This window comes from Varroa destructor, unplaced genomic scaffold (genome assembly GCF_002443255.2).
Source record: "Varroa destructor unplaced genomic scaffold, Vdes_3.0 BEIS01000006.1, whole genome shotgun sequence".
Lineage (NCBI taxonomy): Eukaryota > Metazoa > Arthropoda > Arachnida > Mesostigmata > Varroidae > Varroa > Varroa destructor.
In genome coordinates this window covers 4756380-4772332 of record NW_019211459.1, presented here as the reverse complement: position 1 = coordinate 4772332, position 15953 = coordinate 4756380, and the positions used below count along the sequence as shown (strand labels likewise).

At 39.3% G+C, this 15953-nt stretch overlaps 2 protein-coding genes across 5 annotated transcripts; one reads left to right on the top strand and one right to left on the bottom strand.

The window, feature by feature from the left end:
• Nucleotides 1-3509: 3509 nt before the first annotated feature.
• On the top strand, nucleotides 3510-5938 carry Faa (fumarylacetoacetate hydrolase). Of its 2 annotated transcripts, none has more exons than XM_086992674.1 (2): nucleotides 3510-3533; nucleotides 4652-5938. In XM_086992674.1, the coding sequence occupies exons 1-2, from the start codon at nucleotides 3527-3529 to the stop codon at nucleotides 5692-5694; spliced, it is 1050 nt and encodes a 349-aa protein (XP_086848800.1). In that variant the 5' UTR covers nucleotides 3510-3526; the 3' UTR covers nucleotides 5695-5938. The 2 variants fall into 2 exon arrangements, with proteins under 2 accessions (XP_086848800.1, XP_022666768.1); XM_022811033.2 differs by lacking the exon at nucleotides 3510-3533 and adding an exon at nucleotides 3722-4301.
• A 392-nt stretch (nucleotides 5939-6330) lies between these two features.
• On the bottom strand, nucleotides 6331-15892 carry cpb (F-actin-capping protein subunit beta). 3 transcript variants are annotated; one of them, XM_022811034.2, is made up of 6 exons: nucleotides 15686-15892; nucleotides 11903-12114; nucleotides 11223-11418; nucleotides 10785-10967; nucleotides 10210-10349; nucleotides 6331-9833 (listed from the first exon to the last, which is right to left on the bottom strand). In XM_022811034.2, exons 1-6 carry the CDS (start codon nucleotides 15689-15691, stop codon nucleotides 9725-9727), a joined length of 846 nt encoding a protein of 281 aa, XP_022666769.1. In that variant the 5' UTR covers nucleotides 15692-15892; the 3' UTR covers nucleotides 6331-9724. The 3 variants fall into 3 exon arrangements, with proteins under 3 accessions (XP_022666769.1, XP_086848802.1, XP_086848801.1); XM_086992676.1 differs by lacking the exon at nucleotides 15686-15892 and adding an exon at nucleotides 14212-14241; XM_086992675.1 differs by lacking the exon at nucleotides 15686-15892 and adding an exon at nucleotides 13504-13628.
• Between the last annotated feature and the right edge of the window lie 61 nt (nucleotides 15893-15953).

The following is a 15953-nucleotide window of genomic DNA, read 5'->3' as shown; positions in this document are numbered from 1 at the left end:
GCGTCTTGAGGTGAGGAACCCATTTTTGGGAGTAGCGTGACTTGATCTTTAAGTGTGGAGTACTGCTAATAAAGACACTAACGAAGAAAAAATTAAATCGAAGTTGAGCTAAAATGAACACAGATCTTCAAGGTTGGAGAAAAGAGAAACAAGAGTCGAACAATAATAATAGAGAATAAATAAAAAACTTATCGAATTGCAGAACTCGTCAAAGAGTCTGTCTAAGACGAGAATTGCGAGAGTCACATTCATTACAAGAGAAGTATAAATGTACATAAAAAGTCAATAGGAAAAAATCAATAAATCAGCTAGAAGATGAGAAATGAGAAGAAACAGGGCGAGTAGAGAATGGAAACATAGAAAAACACCACTAGTGGGTTTACTAAAGCTATAACAAGTTGTTGTAGATACTTTTGAAAGTCACAGTCCCAAGCGGTTGCTTTCACCTGTTATTACATTTATTTTTTTTCGTCTTATTGGGAAGCTCTGAGGACATGTCGAGGATATAGTATTTTAAGGCATAATTAATGGCTGCTCTGGAGTATTTCTTAAACACTGCAACACTATGGCACTTTGTGGTTATAACGTTTTAGTACTTTTGTCTATATCGTGGTTGGTGGAATAGAATTCAGAATCATTTACATATATCTTTTTGAATAGTATTTCCCTTATCAGCGATTATATTGATGTCATTGGTGATAATGATAATGATGATCTATATATATATATATATATATATATATATATATATATAAATTATAACTTTATCGATCATTATTATCTCCTCAGATTTCGCGCAAAAACAATTAACTATTTTTCATGAATTTGATTTTGTCGCTTTACGGCGATATCGTTGTGTTATGCTTCTTGAATAGCCAATATGCACTGGACACCTTTTCTTTGTCAAAATAAACGCTGCAGATTCACGCCAACTATACACGTTTAATTCAATTTCGAAATTTGGACTTCTACAGTGTGATACAGGAAGTTATGACAGTAGAGATTTTTAGAATACGACTGTAGTACTTGGTCTCCACTAGGGAACTTCCAACAAACAACAGCTTATATTATTATACAGATAGTACTCAGTCACAAAAAAATGTCTTTCCATACGAAATCGGTTGAAGGTGTCTTTTTACCGTAGGATCGGCAAATCAACCGCTGCTCACATAAGCTTACAGAGTGCTATTAGCTAAGCCACGGAGCTGTCCTCTTACCTGACGCTGACACACGTTCTCGGTGGTGCGGTGCACATATAGTGTGATTACGGAAGTATAGTTACTTGTTCTATTACATATTCATTATAAACTTATTTAAATTCTCCACATTAAATTAGGAAGAGCCGTTTCAATCTGTCAAAGTACTGAGCTAGGAAAGATTAACGCCAAACTTTTAACATTAGGATACCCAGAAGTAATAAATCGACCACATTAAAAAGGCAAATATAAAATTACTAATTAAGGCGCTAAATAACATAAAATTAGGAACATTGTATTGTATAGGTCTGGTGTTTGGATGGCGAGTTCAGAGTGGACTCTCCAAAGTCAAATGCTTATTATATCGGCGGTGTGTAATCGGGTTCGAAAACGCGTTTCGTTAGCAAGTAATGAAAAAGATCATAGTTGAACGACCAATAATCTGATAATTCCATTAGCTTATACAATATATTAAGCGATCCTATACGTTTCTATCCATTCCGCCGTTTTATTAAAGAACCCTATGTTTGCATCATAGAAAACCTTTGCCAGCAGCTCCAATTCAAGGCATGCCATGGTAGGCAATAGGCAAACATACCAAACCATCACATTACATTTTAAAACTGCATTCTTGAACCATCGAAGGCGTCCGAAGGTTCTAGGGAAGTTTTGCCGTAAGAAATAAGAGTGTTTTATTTACGCGCTTTTATTATTTATTTACTGCGCTAATTTGTAAATTTAAATCGTATTTAAGCGTCATAAGAAATACTGGAAAGAAATGGCAGTCTCAGTAAGCTTGGAGCCGCTTTTTTATTTTTTTTGGTAAGCTAGATTGAGAAAGGACTTTATTTTACGGCATTGTACACTATTTCCGCTGTATGCCTTTTAAGGTACTACTTTAAATTGGTCCACTTTGGGCAATAGGCTGCAAATTAAATTCAGTGTCTGCTCGTTGGCAAGAGGAAGACCGAAAATGGCCCTACTGCCCTTCATTATGATAAAGAAAAGTTGACCCCTAGTTACAGCACTATTGCGAAAGGAGCGTGTGTAGTCAATTATAACCCCCCAAAAAAACTAAAATATGAATCGAATAAGCGAAATTACTTCAAAGCGTCATTTTCGAAATTCATTAAACAGGATACCATTGTGTCATTTCCATTGCGCTTTCCTTCACTAACAGCATCATGACCGCGTGACACAAAAAATATTCTTAACAATTATGGCCCAAAGATCGGGGTCGTTTACTGTACTATGAAGGAATCACTTAAATGCTTGTAGAAGAGGATAAATGTCAATATATATAGTATTTCTACACGTTCCACACAGTTGCATGTTGGATTGAGAAGTATGCTAGTACTTCGGAGGAATGACGCTGTAATTTGCCAAATGACTAATGTTCAATTAGAGAGGTAACAAAAGTGAAACCTCGTTCAATTTCTAACATGTACAATAAGCTGAAGAGAAGCTCGACTACCTTTTATTTATTTACCATACGTACCTGAGCCGAAAAGAGGGTATACTTTTGATTTTAATCAATTATAAGGAGACGAATAATGGTTTTTCTACACAGCGCCTGTCGTACACGATACACGGGCGGCTGCAGATGCTGGCTGCGGTAAAAAAAAACTCCATATTGCGTGGATAGTATCTGTCTAAGAGCCGAGCGAAAATCATTGGTTGTGTGCCCTATCCTTTGACGCTGTTATTAGGCTGCAAATTTCAACAAGCGAAGCGCCTTAGCCTACTGGACCCTCTCAATAATAAATTTTTTAGGTCTTGCATCACAAACTTAACTACGGTTCATATATAAATATATATATGCTGTTAGATATGTCACAGATAATTGGGATATCGATATTTTTATTTGTATTTATATTTATTTAAATCTATACCAAGATTTGCATAGACGGAATTTACAAAATGGTATAGCTGGCGCACATCATCGAAGGTGTGTTGTCATTTCGTTCATGTATGATGTAGTATAAATATTACATAAAGTTAATTCATTGCAATTTTCAAAAAAAGGCCTAGAAATAACCCCTGGTTGAGCTTGGGGCAAAGCCGTGCTAGCATCGCTCTGAATAGTTGTCCTCACGATTTACTCAGCCTTTGCCAAAGAAGAGAGCTGCTGTTCTAGTTTCCGCTTTTGCGCGATTGTTTTAATCTTCAAATATCTAGATGAAATCGCCGATCGCTTGGAGCTGCCTTTAGCACACTGGAAGAGGTTGCTGTCTAAACGGAAACTGGCAATTGGGACCTTTGTGTCTTTATATCCAATAGGGTGTCTTTTTTGAACCCATTCCGGTAGGTTTCGAAAGTATAGCGGATATATGGACGGTGAGTTCCGCTGTATGTAATTATGCTTCTCTACCTTTTTTATTCACTGTGCTATCCTTCAAACCGTGCAACAATTTCTAGACAACAAGGCAAATACGCCAGACACTCGTAGCCATCTCAAATTGCTTACGGAATCGGTTTTAAACTTATCAGTGCTACTGCTGCTATTGCCCTCTGCGCTCGATACACTGTGCGAGTTTTTACACCGCAAATGCTGGTGGTGGCGCATGCGTCGTTAACACCCGTGCGTGTGTCTGCGTTTATCCAAGCGCCTATCGCTCAAAACAACATACTGCGGCCGCATCATTCGATCCTTTCTCTATTGGGCAAAATTTAGCGCTGATGAGTGAAAAAAGCTTCACGGCTGACTCTAAATAACGACCAGGCAACAGTTTGCTCGGCCACACTTAAAAGCGGTTCTATTAAAATAGTCCGATAGTGTCTTTGTTCCACTGCTATCGTTGTAAAACTGCATTCGTTCGGAAAGGAAGTCATACGTTTTTTGTGTATATTGAAATCCGATCGACATCACTGAAAATATGAGTTTCGTACAAGTGCCTAACGAGAGTGACTTCCCACTGGAGAACCTTCCGTATGGCGTGTTTTCTCGTGGGGAAAAAGCAAATCGCCATATCGGCGTAGCTATTGGAGAGTACGTTCTTGACGTTGGTTTAGTTACGCATCTGTTCAAAGTGGACAAGCTCGCTGGAAAGTTGCATGTATTTCACAGAGAGTCGCTGAACGAATTTATGGCATTGGGTCGACCAGGTATAACATATTTTACTTAGTGCTAGGGAGGAATAAATTATGAAGGGAGATGGCATTGCATGTATTACAATTGCACTTCCTACTTGGATGGAAGTTCTTCTGTACGTCTAAAAATATAATATATAGGGATTGTGGCACATAGGATATTAATTCTACATAACTATAATTATACGAAAAGAAAATATTCAAGCCGTACACTTCTGCTCCTTATAGAAAGGCTCGTATTGTATTGAAAATTATTGTAACTATACGTTTCTTTCGTCCAACTCGTATTCACGTTTTTTGCACTGTATGTTAATTACCTGAAGTGAACCCGAATGAAGCAATACGTTTTTTGTGACTATTTCCAGCTTGGCATGAAGCACGAGTCAATCTACAACGGCTTCTATCAGTAGACGAACCAGCACTGCGCGACGATGCAGGCCTCCGTCAAAAGGCGCTCATTTTGCAGTCTGAAGTAACAATGCATCTACCTGCACAGATTGGTGATTACACCGACTTCTACTCTTCTCTTGATCATGCCACTAACGTAGGCATCATGTTCCGTGGAAAAGACAACGCGCTTATGCCCAACTGGAAATATTTGCCAGTAGGATATCACGGTCGAGCTTCGTCGTTAGTCGTCTCTGGTACACCATTACACAGACCATGGGGTCAGATACGACCGGACGATTCAAAACCGCCGCAATTTTGCCCCAGTACGTTGATGGATTTTGAACTAGAGATGGCATTTTTTGTAGGCCCACCCAATAAGTTGGGTGAACCTATTGCCATCGGTGAGGCCGAGGAACATATCTTCGGAATGGTTCTTATGAACGATTGGTCGGCACGAGATATTCAAAAATGGGAGTATCTCCCGCTGGGACCATTTCTTTCTAAGAATGTCGGAACTACAGTCAGTCCATGGGTCGTAACGATGGAAGCTTTGGAACCGTTCAAGGTCAATAACTATCCGCAGGATCCTCAACCAATGTCCTACCTCAGACATCAAGACCCTTATTCGTTCGACATTGAGCTGCAAGTGGCAATCAAGCCCTTAGGGGCTGCGGAGTCTACTGTATGCCGTTCCAATTTCAAGCATCTGTACTGGACTATGAAACAGCAATTAACACATCATTCGATTACTGGTTGTAACATGCGCCCCGGTGATCTGCTTGCATCAGGCACGATTAGTGGACCGTCTGAAAACTCCTTTGGTTCGATGCTAGAACTCAGTTGGCGGGGCACCAAGGATGTAGCTTTAGAAAACGGTGGATCCCGAAAGTTCCTTCAGGATAATGATGAGGTCATTATAAGGGGTCACTGCAAAATACCTGGCTTAAGAATAGGGTTTGGAGATTGTCGCGGAGTTGTTCTACCTGCGCAAAAGAGTCTTGAAAGCCTGAGGCAATGAATAATTCACATAATACGTGGCAACTTCGTCACGTTAGTCACAGATAGATATCTGTATTCATATTAGCTGGGCAACGTTTTTAATGTAAATGTGTTTAAACGAATGTTTGATGGCACGGATAATTTTTGTTTTGAAGCCATTAATATAAAGTTTGGTATAATCACAACCCTATAACGAGATTCTGCCCATGGTCATAAGCTCAAACAAATAAAACACCTATTTACCCACATTTTAAAAATCTTAATTTGCATTTTTCCTTTCCTTCTGAAGTAGAAAGCAGTCAGTTAAGTGGTTTAAATAGTAATATTATCCACTTGGTAAAATAGGGTAATGGGTTCCAATTGGCAAGTGCTACGCTTACTTTACTGATAGTATTTTTTAACTCTTCATTACCGCGTATAAGATTTATTGCATTGATTCGAGCGATAACTTCATACCATGCGTTACAAAAAATGCATATAAGTTATTGGCTTGAACCTGACTACCCGTTGCTTTCGAAGTTGTCTAAAAGGTATCTCCTATTCTAACTAGAACAAAAACTGAAAGTAATTCCACAAGAAATTTCATTTAGATTAATTATTATTAATACTATTATTATATCACACGTGCAACAGTAAAATAAAGACTCATTGTCACTATTATTCTTTGTTATGAAACATATTATTGTTACACGTTATCATCACTACAAGACTGTGTAACATTTCCATTTGTTCCTTCTCACTCAACGTTTGGTACAAGTTGGCTGCGAGCCAGCTATCTGCAACATCTCCGTTGTCTTCATTTCGCATTTCATGTATTAGTGCACAGAATCTTCCGTATGTATGCAGGGTGTTCCGAACGGAAGCGATTATCGCGAACTAATGAGCCGATCCCTACAGTTTCGTCGTCCGCCCGCATCTAAGTCTACTTGGTTGTTAGTATTTACCACCCATAACGGCTTCGTGGTCCTACAGTCTCCCATAGGCCGCCAGATCAAATGTCTCGTTATTGCATCACCAGACTTTCGTTAGCATCTCCTTTGACATCCTGTTAACAAGGTAAAAACAGCACTAAACGAGCACTGTTTGCGCACGAATGTAAGAAAAACACGAACAAGCCACTAAAAATTAAGGATCAATCGATTCACTTGATTCTATTTTCAGAGGCTCCCATAATATTCCAGATACTTGGATAGAGACGAGTGGTAAGGTGTCCTCGAAGATCAATATTGCTTCCACTATGATGTTTATATACAGACATATTCTTTCCCCTTTTCATCCTTGAATTCCAGTCATCGAAATTCTATGCTGTCCGGCGACATCTGCCGCATCTAGACATCTGTTTGGTCAGCATTTATATTTTTTATACTCTTGATGATGCCAAATTAGTATTTCAAATTCCAGAATACTTCACTAGTATTCTTTTATCCCCGAAAAGGCGTTACTGGAAGAGACTAAGGTGTTTTTTGTATGAAGTGCCCGGTTCCTCTGACGTTTTTGAAAGTACTCTCGCACGTTTTTAAAGCTCTCATCAGCAATTTCTATTTATGTATTTCTAGAAGTTTTGTATAAATTCGCGCAACCCGAAGTGAAAACTAGCGAGCTGCATGTTTTTTTATTGGCTCGACAATCCATTATAGCATTCGGTTGAATTATTGCCTACCCCTACTTTCGCGAAAAATTCGCCTCCACGGAGAGTAAGTCTTCTGAAGCGTTCGCAATGACATGCAGCAGTTGCTTGAGACTGATAATTGCAGTTTTAAAAAAACTGCAATTTTTAAAAAAAGATAACATTGCCAGAAGACGGCCATATACACCTGCCGTAGTGCAGTATTAATTGCAAAGGTTTTTTTCTTATTGCTGTACCTCTGTACTATCCGTATTTTTTTTATGCGTGCGCGAGCTCGTCCGTCCCTTAATTTTTATATCGTTTGACCTCCATATTGTATTTTTCGTTGTTGTTTACTTTTGTGCTCAGTGTGATCCACAAGGCATTTCGCAATTTAACAGTAGTACGTAAGGTGTTATTTTACAGGTCGAATAACGTTTTCCCAGCATAGTGCGGGTAAGCATCAGTTTCTCAATTTTGTAAAAGATGTGCATTATTAATAGTCCTTGTCAAATACCGATAAAAAGTCTGCTAGTATTTTGCAGTATTTTTTTGTCACGTTTTTTGGGGTTCTTATATGTGTATGTATGTGCGTTTTTCAATGCTTCTCGTCAGAATCGCTAGTTCTGCTGCGGCTAATAATGTTACGATGCCAGCAAAAATGAACGTACGCCTTTGCACCTATCTTGTATTTCTCGTCTGGTCATCACAGACAATCGAAACGAGGCTACAATAGCAAAAAGTAGATTCCTTCTACTTTATTTCTCCGCTGTCACAGTTTCGCAAACCCGAATTATCTAAGTACTATGGCTTAATTCATCAATTTCTACAATGATTTTTCTCTGTGTCGCAGTAATTTTCGCATTTGTTTCCTTACGCTCCTCCTATACCATAAAGAATATTCCGATTCGCTTAGATGCTATCTCTCCGGTAATCTTCTTTCTTTCTTGCAGAGAGCCTCGTCGAAATTCTGCCGCTGTTCTTCGATCATTAGTATACCTTCTTGCAGATCAATATTCGGTATTTCGAAGACATTCTCTTAGCGTTGCTGTTTATCTGGCAAAGTCAACACCAGTAGAAGCACAACGTTTTTAAGATATCTTCATTACAAACGAACCATGAATCATATCTTTTTAAATCCAATCATCACGATGCGTTGTATTCATTTAATCGTATCATTCCCTCTGTATAACACCAGTTGGTCGACAATTATCCCATTCTTCTCAATTACGTTTTTCATCAGAATCATGTTCAGCCAAGTATATTCATATATAATATTTATATCTATCAGTATTGATAATGTTAACATTGTTCTTTGTTATCCATCAAATTGTAGGAGCAATCATTGATGTTGTTTTTCAGTCCTATATAAGCAGTTTGTGCTTGCGAGGTAATTTTCGATAGCTCCACGTGAGCGCTACATAGTACGATCTTATCTTATAATATCTTCTTAATAAATAAGCTAAGCTGTTAGCGATTTTTTTTGCGTCCCGTCACGGCAATTTGTATACTATACGAGCAAAATCGTTGTTCTTGGCAATACCACTTCTTACGCGCTGTCTATCTGCCTCCGATGATTTTGTCTTGTTCTTCAAGTGAATCATCATTCGTACGTTTTGTCTACAAAGCTTCCATAAGTTATGAAATTATCGTGCCATTATGGTTTCTACCATGAGAAAAGTCATGAACAGCAATAATTAAATACATATGATTCAGATCTATTATATTCGGTTTCGATCTGTCGAGGTACGCTTCCAGCAAGCGTCGTAATGTTTTCGCCTATTGTCTCCTACAATATCCCTTACTTGTTTGTTGCCAGATAGAAGGAAAAACGAAAAAAAATGAGGCAACACGCTCGTCATCATCGTCGTCATGTCTACAAACAGCGAGATGCAAAAAATGTACGATTTTTCTCGTCTTTATCTGCGCCGATTTACGGATGATCGTGACGCTTTGATGTCGTTGTTACTGTTACTGCAGATATTGCTACACAAGATAGATATCTTTTTCTAATTATTCACGGACGCACGTATGGACTCGGCCAACATAAACGACAACGGTCTCATTCCGTAGTTATCGTCATCATCATCAAAACAGCCTCCACAGTGGAAAAGCAATGCCGTTTTACTGCATGACTGACGAGCAATCCCCGGTAAGTTCGGCAAATTCTTAATTCAATTTCCAGCGACTATCTAGGCCTCCAGGTAGCGTTCTTGTTTACATTTTCATTGTCATCGGGTATACGTCAGTTACTAACTAGCGCGCGCGGCTTTGTTTGGGGCCTTACGCTGTTAAAGCATAATCTCGGTGGACTGCTTGGCTGTGCGTAGCTGACATAGGTGGGAACAATCGTCGATCATCATTTTAGATAGTTGTTACTGCTGTTGCCGTATTAGGTTCGTTAGGGCACGGCGAGTGAGTTGGGCCTCTCGCGTCGCATCAATCAGCTGCTGTCTGCAGGCTGACTCTGTTTCGTACGGTTAGTGATTGCCTTCTCTAGCGCCTTAAGGTGCTCAGCCCTCTTCTGATCATCGATGATGCCGGTTTGAGACCTGAGAGGACCAGATGAAGAATTATTATACAATTATAGTGGTGTGCATCGTGGTCAGTTTTTTAGGAACAGATTATATGGTAAAAAGATACGAATCAAGGAGTCAACCTACTTTACAAGATTAGGCCGACGGTTGAGAGCTGGAAAAAGTCTGACAGGTACTAATTATATATTCATACATACATAAGTACAACAGCCCTATTTATTAGTTGTATGATTTTTTATTCATGGGTATTCTAACACTCTTTATTACGAGCATTTTTATGCAACCAGTGTCTATTACAGTTTACCTTACGTGGAACATTATACATATTGTAGCTGGAATTTAGTAATGAGACACCTTTAAATATAAAAAATATGAAAAGAATGGTCAATACCGAAGCCCGTTGACAACATTGAGGGTCTTGCTGAAGTAAATTTCGCTCAAGGAAGCCTTAATTTTGTTTTCTGCCTCCTCGACCATCTTTCCAATGTTAATAATGTGTGGAGTCACCTCTGACACTGTCCAATCCTGCTCCTAAAATAGACCACAATGAGAATAAGAAGGTTTTTGCAGAATTCTTAGATTATGAAATAAATTACGGAAAAAAAGTATCTTCTACCACTTATAATTGAATAGTAGCTTCAGTTGCAGTGAGCCAATTCAAATGTACAGGCAAAGATGTACATTCTGCCATGTACAAGAGAGGAAAGATCCTCCACTGCCAGACATACCGCTTCACTGGGTTTAAAAATACGAAACTGTAAGAAATGTTGTAACATTTTCGCGGAATGAACACCATATTTTATTCGTAGATATAAATGCAAAACTCCAGTTTTTTTTGAAGCCAAATGAATATCAATATACCGAACGTACCATACAGTGTGCTTTTAAATGTTTACTCAACCAACGGGAAAGACCATGAGCTATTGAAATATTTGATTAGGTGCTTTAACGAACGGCTTAACTTACAAATTGTCTCATGAGTGACCCTCCGAGCGATATTGTGCCGGAGTCCGGAAACCTTGTGCATAACCAGAGCATTACCGTTGACGTCAGTTTGTAGTGAGCGTTCTTCCCTGATGATTTTTCCTGTACCTCGACTACGTGAATTGAATCCCACGATCCTTGGATTTTCCCGGACGTATCACCTCCCTAAACATTTGTAATTGTAACAAGTTTCTTTTTAACTTGTATCTGCATTATGATATACTGAAAAACAAAATTTGCCTAAAATTTCCCGTCTTTAAACTTTCGCTCGGATAATTCATTCGTTTTTGCTGTTTCGACTGATACATCTCATAGTGTATTGGATTTTATTCTTTACATATTCCTGAAACGCATTGTAATGATTTAAAAGTATCCACTTGTTAACAAGCTTTTTTTACTCTTTAGATGTATTCTGCTTACTTTTTTGATAAGGACAACGCCAGCAAACCCGTTACTTCCGAGCTCCCATAGGTAAACAGAGGATACGCCACCTTCATAGTACAGCTGTTTGTATTGTTCAAATACCCTATTAGCCTGTTCTTCAAGATCCCTCAGGCGATCTGTGGGCATGGCGCCATCTTCGATCGGCGGCTCGTACTTGTTGCTCCAAGGGGACCTATATTAAACAAATTGATTGAGAAGTTTACTCTTAAATCTAAATTATGTTGCTGCTCTTCCGCTAGAGATAATGACTGATTGAATTACAAAGTCGGACCACTTGTTTATATATTATTATATCATGCTTAACTATAGTTTTTATACTGAAATCGAGTACTTGTAAACTCAATATGTCGAGAAAAATTCTTGTAATAAGGAACTAGATTTCCGGACAAAAGAGAATTAAATTGTTGGTAGGCAAACTTGCAAAAACTCGTAGCTTAATGCACACCTAATTGCACCTCGTTAAATCGACTTACCAATTTGCGATTTCAAGTGTATGGTGCACCTGACCTGCTCTGTTGTTGCCCAGCCAAAAGAGATCATATAGCGATCAAGATGCATTTTTTTTTAAATTATGTTCGTGAACGAATATTTGAGTTGCTGCACAGCAGTATCTACTCGCCAAAAAACATTTTTCTGTCAAATGTAGCCTAACTGACCTGTACGAATCACCATCGCGATTGTAGTCGCAAAGGAGATAATCTTTTCCCGTGACGGAGCAACGTGCAACTTTGAGTGGCTGATCAATGGACGTCAGAAGCTCCTCAGTGAGGCCAGGGACAAGATCCACCAGGTCGTTTAGGCTCTGATCGATCCTCTGCGGTGGAAGACGTCGCATCAGATCCAGAGCCGCGTCGAGCTGTACATCGTTCTGCATTTCATCGCACAATGGTCAGCCGGAAACCGAAAAACACATTAGGTACATAAGACGTAATTTAGATCGGCAGACGCATTGACGGCGTACATGTCCATTTTAAAAACTAATTTAGCTTTAGCTAATAATAATTATATGAATACGCTTCACTCGAAATACGGACAAATAAGTGCTGGGGAAAATAAATGACGCTCAAGTGGAGGTTGCGCGAGTCACGAGAAGACTGTTTTAAACCGCGCTTATTTTGGCCGCATGTTTAATGCGCTTAAGTACACCCCACTCCTATAGTTTGAAAAACTATAGGGGTGGGGTGTACTTGCTGTATGAATTACTGTGTGGCTGTGAGAATTATCTGAACAATGCTTTGACCAGATATAGGTTATTCCACAATCTACTTAGCATGTTTTTGTTGTAAATCGTTTTTGCATAATACTTCCACAATATCGTTATTGACCACGTCGTTTCAACAAGACACCTTTCTAATTTCTTCTCTACCAGCTTCAATTGTTTTTTGTATATACCCTTTATTTCACACTGAAGACGCACTAGAGATAATTGGCCCTACGTATCAGTCTAATAATCTAGTAACATAAAAACATTTTGTTTATTATGAATGAACGTGGAGTCTAGTTTGCCCTTTTCGATGCGCGGTTACTATATTTGAGATATGTTGAAGTCGTCATTCTCAGGTCACGCATGTAGTTAACTGTTGTTAATTCACGACTGTCGACGTCGTTGTGATCATCTTCATAGGTTTGCCTTGCTCCAAGCGCACAATGAAATCATTATGAATTCAAAGTTTTACGTTAAGTCCTACAGTCTATCCTTTAAACTGATCTATCGCAGTTTGCACTTTTTGATAGTTTTCTTCTGTAACAACAAAAAAATACGTTTCAACGACGTCGGCGTAAGCCATAGCTTTGATATCACATAAGTGAATTTATCTACATGATTTAAGTCAGTAATTCTAGCATTGTCCTTAGCGGACAGTCAGTTGTTGTTTCTCTACGCGGAACGAAACGATCGTTGACTCTGACACGAAAACTCCTGGGATAGCGAAAGGCTGCAATACACTCGATTAGGTAAGGCCTTATGCCGTAGCTTAGCAAAATATATAAAATGTACGTTACTAAGAACGAAGGCATTAGGTGAGCACCAAGTTAATTTCTCACTGGATTTCAGCATTTAACAGATAAGCCATCTATAATAATAATGAGCGATTTCATACATGTCCTTACCTGATTGTTCAGAAAGTAAGGTATTTAAATAAAACTGCATTGTAGCCAGGAGTGGTGCATTAATATGCATACGAATATTCGCGACAGAAGGAAAATCGACATCAATAGGCGTCCTATTACCACATTAAGTACGTAAATTCAGCCTCACCTCTTCCAGTATGAGCAATTCAACATTCACTCCGGATAACATTAAGAACAAACAAAACTCATAGGATGTCAACTGTAAATTTCTAGTGAACTGTAGTTACCGACACATAACCCATTATGGAACATTGAGCGTCAAATGTTAACCTCAAAGTGGGCGCAAACTGTACGCCAGTTTCTGCTGACGTGTCGCCAAGTCGGTAAACATGTTGCTTGCAACAACCCTCCATTGCTGGCCACCAGCCAGTACGAGCTTCGTGAATAGTAGATTTACTGTAAATCAGAGAAAACACTCCATTGCTTCTACCATTGTGGTAGCAACGAAACACTATTACTATTAATATCCTTGTTGTCGCTTACGACCATGTTTGTCTAACATTTATCTGCGAGATAGAGTAAGCGGCAGCGCCGAAGACTCGGACTCAAAACGTCTCCGATTCCAGTCTGGTTCAGCACATACAAACTCATGCTGTTTTGGACATACAACTTTGTTAACAAAGTAAATTTATTATACTTCTATATTTTGTCCCAATGAATTTGCTATCAATAGCATGAATCACATACTATATTTCTTTTGTCTTCCGCTTCTTCCTCACTTGACTTTCATGCTTTCCTCTGAATATCCAGTGTCGCCCGCGGAATGGTACTGCTATTTATATAGCGTTTATTTCTTCTTGGTAGAAGCAACAAAAGATTCAAAGATTGACTTAACTCGTTTGTTGTCCATGGTTAAATTCTACTTTGCTCGCTCCCGGTAAGGAAATGCTGGTTGGCGGATAAGAGCAGCCGGCAACCAGTAATCATCTCTGTTGCGGTGGTCATGTGACGCGCATACGTTCTGTGAGTGTGTGTGTGTGTGTACGCACTTATGCCCGCGTCGATGTGTGGTCGTTACCAACGGGTCGGCAAGGCCTAAACCTTTAATTGACACCTTGATGTTTGCAGTCAAGCAGCACCGACGGTAACAAAACGGTGGATTACTCACCATCTTGGCTCACTAATGTACGTCTTTGCCACATTTCCATATATGTAAATACGACGACCGCGGTAAGCTATAACCAGTCACAAATTCGTAAATTCGAAGAACAACAGCAGCAGGAGCAGCAGAACCGAGAGCCAAAAAATGAACTATAATTTTGCACAACAGCGATGGCCAGTGCCAAAGTTCGCTGAAGGCTAATGGACACCGTAGGTTGACAAGTTCTAAAAATGTCACGATCTGGATTTCAACCTCAGAGTTCAATAGATCACTCTCACGAACTACAGCGCTCTGCCATTCGCTTGCACCGAAAACGCAAATGCGCTTGTATATACATCGTTAATTTGCTTCAAATCTAATTAAAACTCGTTTAAAATTAACGTATTATTAACTCGAAAATTTGGCTTCCTCGTATTGTATAATATATTTATTATAGCATAGTTCGTATATTTTAATGATTTTTGGGGCTACCATAAGAAAATTAATAGAAATTGTCCAAGACAAACTATTATAATATAAGACTGACACAAATACATCTCACAGTGGTCGTTTTTTTACGGTATTCCTGAATAATATTAGACAAAGCATTTTGTATTATATAACAAAGATTTATTGCAGCTATTGCTGAAACTACAATTGAACTCCAGGGGCTTATTTTAAATAGGCCAAATGTATAAGTATGTTTGTGTAACAGCATCCATCGACATTCAATAGCTCGTCGTGAAAGCGTTTCTCCAGCTTCAACCAATCTACTGCCGCAACGGGAATCGTCTACCGAGCTTATATGTACTTTCATTACGCAGTACTTCATAAAACCTCATAAGCATAACTGGCAACCGAAAATTGATAGCAACCTTGGGTTAAACTTAATTTCAGCGATCGATTAATCGAGGTTCTTCAGTGTTGGCTTTTATTTTGCACCCGAACACAACAGGATCCACTGACTAAGCTGTTGACACTCCAAAGTTGACCACCTCGAAACAGCCAAGGCTCTCTGTTCAACTGTAATTGTTTGTTACATAGCTGCTGTTTTACAGATCCAGAGACTGAAACCAATGCCTGACAAAATCAGCTCACCGAATAGCACGGGCCTCTTAGACTTAATTGACGCGTAGCAAGTGGAGGCGGCGTAACTTTTGTGACAGCCATAAACAGTTACCGACAGTAGATATTCATTTTTCATTCAATAAACTTTTATTTGACTTACCGACATCGCTGGTAAGTGTGCCGCGCGCGTAGTTGTCCTCGACCGAGGCTGCTTAGCTACACAGCAGCGAACAAGTTCACACTCAGATCGACCAGTACTATTCTAGCAGCAGTAGGAACACAATCAGGGACACCACTCTGAGACGTTCGTTCGTCCACCCAGCAAGTCACAGTCAATGAAGTTCTCGGTGGCCGTCAGCGGCAACTCGGAATCACAACGCCCCGACGGTTAAAGGCCACCCACTCGTAAATACCTTCGTCGGCGGGCT